Source organism: Nestor notabilis, unplaced genomic scaffold (genome assembly GCF_000696875.1).
Source record: "Nestor notabilis isolate BGI_N333 unplaced genomic scaffold, ASM69687v1 scaffold26863, whole genome shotgun sequence".
Taxonomy (NCBI): domain Eukaryota; kingdom Metazoa; phylum Chordata; class Aves; order Psittaciformes; family Psittacidae; genus Nestor; species Nestor notabilis.
In genome coordinates, this window is record NW_009921909.1 from 1 (window position 1) to 4346 (window position 4346).

Sequence of the window (4346 nt, forward strand, 5' to 3'; positions counted from 1 at the left end):
GGGAAGGGCCCTGCCTTATGTCAGCCCTTGCGGGCAGCTTCTGGGATTGGAGGGGAAGCACAGATTTGTTTTGCACATGTGCCAGGAGCCTAGAGAGTTAGAGCTTTAGCAGCATAGGCAATAGCGCTTGTTGCTCCTAGGGGTGCTGTTGGTAGTGTCTGTGCACCAACCTGCTCTTCACCTCTGGTGATCATCTGTTTTATAAAAAAAACAAACAAACAAAGGCATCATAGAATGGTCACGGAATGGTTTGTGTTGGAAGGACCTTAAAGATCATCCAGTTCCAACCCCCGTGCCACAGGCACTAGACCGGGTTGCTCAAAGCCCTGTCCAACCTGGCCTTGCATGCTGCCAGAGAAAGGGCTGTAAGGGTATTGGGTAACCTGATTTGGCAGAAATGCCACTGAAAATAGTCTGCAGGGCAGTTATTTATGGGAGACAAGTGATGCTCTGGCTGGGTGCTCTGTTGGTAATTCGACTGTCATGTTGACTTGATCTCCCGTTTCCCTGAGGTGCCAACGATGGCTGTAGAGAAAGTCTTTGTGTACAACAACACATCCATTGTGCAGGATGAAATTCTGGCTCATCGCTTGGGCCTTATCCCTATCCGAGCAGATCCACGGCTCTTCGAATATAGAAACCAAGGTGAGAGTCTTGGATCAAACAGAAATATTGAAGGTTTCCCCCAGAGCAGGAAATCAGGGTCACGTAAACAGAGCAGAAGTGCGATTCCTTAGAGGCTCATGCTGTTCTCCCCTTCCCAGGAGATGAAGAAGGCACAGAAATTGATACTCTGCAGTTCCAGCTGAAAATAAAATGTAGCCGAAACCCTCAGGCAGCCAAGGAATCATCTGATCCTAATGAATTATATTTCAATCACAAAGGTGAGATCTCTCCTAAAATGGGTGCTTTTTCTTTCCTTTTATGGTCTTGGGATACAGGATTTGGTCTGTTTTCTCAGCTCTGTGAGCTGAGAGAGCTGATACCCTCATTTTGCTAAACTTTTTGCCATCTCCAGTCCTGTACAGGTCAGTGATCAGCACTGGCTGATGCTGTGGTTTCTCTTTGCAGTGTACAGTAAACATATGACGTGGGTGCCCTTGGGGAATCAGACAGACCTCTTTCCAGATGCTGACTTCCGACCTGTTCATGATGACATCCTCATTGCACTGTTGCGGCCTGGCCAGGAAATAGATGTGCTTATGCACTGCGTCAAGGGTATAGGTTAGTCGTGGGTCCCAGGGCAGTGGGAGGAAGAATGTGAGTGCTTGGACTCGGACACAGCTGTGTGAAGGGGAAGGGTGTAGAACTGGCTTTCCCCCACGAACTTAGGCCCTGGCATCCTTGTACTCTCCTTCCCTGAGGCCTGCCCTCATTTTTGACTCTTAACTCTTCACGCAGGTAAAGATCATGCCAAGTTTTCTCCTGTGGCCACAGCTAGTTATCGACTGCTTCCTGACATTACTCTCCTGCAGCCTATTGAGGATGAGGCAGCTGAGATGTTGCAGAAGTGCTTTTCCCCTGGAGTCATTGAGATCCAGAATATCAAGGGTACTTTTTTCCTGCTCTTAGTGCCTTGTTCCTTACAAGCTTTAGCAGAGACCAAATACAGACTAGAGTCAAACCTTGTAGAGACAAAACCACACTGTAATGTTGACTTGCTGATCAGCAACTGTTTGTGCTATTCTGAACCTGGTTTTATGGATTAGTGGCCGTCACATGCAGATGTGATCTCCCTGAAATGCTAAAGGCATTGGGTGCCTGTCCTCAGAGCTCTGCAGCTTCCAGTGCTGTTGTTTGTAAGCCGGGGTAGTGAGCTTGCTCTTTCCAGCAGCTGAGCAAGGAGAAGACGTCTCCTGTCCTGCCTAGGGGTAGGATACACACAGGCTTTGTGGTTGGGTTGGAACTGTCCAAGAGACCAGTTTTGTCAGGTTAAAGTTTTCCTGTTGGGGACATGCTAATTCTTTGTGGTGGTGGCTTCACTGCCTTAGATGATGGGGCGTGCATGTCTGAGGGGTAAGCACCTGCTGTGTTCCCAAGGCACCCATCTTTTCCCCTTTAGGAAAAAAGGTGGCAAGAGTAGCCAATGCACGGCTGGACACGTTCAGCAGAGAAGTTTTCCGTCATGAGAGTCTGAAAAACCTTGTACGCCTGGCAAGAGTACGGAATCATTACATCTGTAAGTGCCCCGTGTTCCACAGAGCAGAGAGCCTGCTGTGGTTTGTCCCAACAAGCAGAGACTGCCAGCACGTATAGCTCACCCCCCACCATCAGCATTCATACATTCATATTCCAGTGGGTAGTTGTGGTTCAGTGTTGCTTTGGGATTTAATGCATTTGCGCTTCCTGTCAGCAAGTGTAACCTCTTCTCCTCTGTGAAGATGTGGCTTGGTGGAAGTCCGGTGTAAGGAAAGATGAGGGACAAATGCTGGAGCTAGGTGTAGGCTGAAGCTGCCTAGTGGCTGTGCTGACTTGTGTCTCTGTGCAGTTTCAGTGGAGTCAACGGGTATCTTGCCTCCAGATGTGCTGGTGAGTGAAGCCATCAAGATCCTGATTGGAAAGTGTCAGCGCTTCCTGAATGAGCTGGACTCAGTGCCTATGGAGTGAGCAGGCTGGGAAGCATATCCCTGCACCGTTTTTGGCTTCTTGCACCTGCCTGCAGGAGTGATTCCTCTTGCATCGGCAAGAGGTTTGAGATGGGCTTGTTAGGAGTCCTAGGACCACCTCTTTGAATTTGCTTTCTGTTAGTAATGAGCCTCAGTGAGGAGATGCACTAAAATAAAGGCTTTTCTTTATAGCTGTCTCCTTCTGTGCCGTTCACAACTGTGAGACTAATACACAGAAAAGAAAGTGGCTGCAGGTCTAAAGATAAATAGCAGTATTTATTTTAGGTTGGATGCAGTATGTGAAGAGGAGTAACATGGCAATGTAGTAAAGGACTTTGTAGCAGGTCAGTGAGATTTAACATGTCTGTATCAGTGCAGGACTATTGCAGGTATCTCAAACCAGCTCTGGGGTAGTTAATGTGGTAGATAAAAGGCAGTATTGTCAGAGGGCTGGGACGCCTCTGCTGTGAAGAAAGACTCAGAGTTGGGGAGGTTCTCCATGGAGACCTTAGCGTGGCCTTTCAGTATATCAAGGGGGCATGGAGAAAGACTTCTTACCAGGACCTGTAGCGACAGGACAAGGAACAACATTTTTAAACTGAAAGAGGGTACACTTAGATTGGACATAAGATGTTTTTTACAGTGAGGGTGGTGGTGAAATGCTGAACAGGTTGCCCACAGAAGCTGTGGATGCCCTGCTCATGGAAGTGTTAGACTGGGCTTTGAGCAACCAGATCTAGTGAAAGATATCCCTGCCCACAGCAGGGTGGAGGGTGTGTGGATTAGATGGGCTTTGACAGTCCTTTGCAGCCCAAATAAGCTTATGATTCTATGATGCAGTACTGGGCTTCTCTGTGCAAAGGTGGGGTTTAAAACCAGGCTCTGTAAGGATGGATTGCCCCTTCTTAAATCTCTCAAGCCTTTCTTCCCAGGTGCTAGATTTGACTACTCTGTTCTCTCTTCAAGTGACTGAATGTATGTTGGGCTGACCAGCAGGACTGGATGGTGGAGGGCAAGTGACAGTCAAAGGCTTGTCTCCAGCTAGGGAAGCCTGGGAGAAGTTGCAAGCTAGTCTCAGTGGTGAGCACTAATTGTCAGCACTGGGTAGGTCTTGGCTTGTGAAAGTTGCTCTTGACAATCTGATGAAGGGTCTGGAGAAAGAAAGGCTGGGAGAACTGGTCTCAGTTGCTTAAGTCAGTTCTCACAACGCTAGAATTTAGGGTAGCAAATTGTACTTCTTCTTTACCTGTTTCACTGGAATATAGCTACTTACACAATAAACATCTGTGCAGGTGTTAGTAGTCTGGAATGGTTCATCCTCTCCCTGATAATGTATGTTGACTACAAAGGTGCTCCCTTTTAGGTAGCTGGAATAAGGAGTGCTGAGCAATCCTTAGGAAGGCAGTCTGGGCAGAGATGGTCTCAGATCTTACCAAAACAGAAGGATAAAAATGAAACGTGACACCATGTGTATGAAACTGGAATAGCTTTACTGACATTCAGAGGTGTAACACAACCAGCTCGGAGACAGCTTCGGATTTAAACATTCCTACAAAAAAGGTTCTAAAAACCATTTAAAAAAAAACCCCTTGTGTCTAGCATGAAGTCACAGAATGTTAAAAATACCACAACACAATAAATACACCCAGCCTTTGCTAGAGCCAGGAGCCACGTTAGCTCAGAGGTTAAAAAAGTTTGAGGCCAGGAGGAAAGTGGAGGGTGCTGGTGGCACAGGAAGGG

At 47.4% G+C, this 4346-nt stretch overlaps 1 protein-coding gene across 1 annotated transcript; it reads left to right on the top strand.

The window, feature by feature from the left end:
* Window positions 1–510: 510 nt before the first annotated feature.
* POLR1C (polymerase (RNA) I polypeptide C, 30kDa) lies at window positions 511–2795 on the top strand. Its single transcript, XM_010011363.1, has 6 exons — window positions 511–645; window positions 765–884; window positions 1072–1224; window positions 1402–1551; window positions 2063–2179; window positions 2489–2795. The coding sequence occupies exons 1-6, from the start codon at window positions 522–524 to the stop codon at window positions 2605–2607; spliced, it is 783 nt and encodes a 260-aa protein (XP_010009665.1). The 5' UTR covers window positions 511–521; the 3' UTR covers window positions 2608–2795.
* The last annotated feature ends 1551 nt before the right edge of the window (window positions 2796–4346 follow it).

Bases quoted from the DNA above. Each gene is read 5' to 3' on its own strand.
- POLR1C (XM_010011363.1), top strand. From the start codon at position 522: ATGGCTGTAGAGAAAGTCTTTGTGTACAACAACACATCCATTGTGCAG. The intron at 646-764 runs GTGAGAGTCTTG...TCCCCTTCCCAG, and splicing joins CTTCGAATATAGAAACCAAG to GAGATGAAGAAGGCACAGAA. The intron at 2,180-2,488 runs GTAAGTGCCCCG...GTCTCTGTGCAG, and splicing joins AGTACGGAATCATTACATCT to TTTCAGTGGAGTCAACGGGT.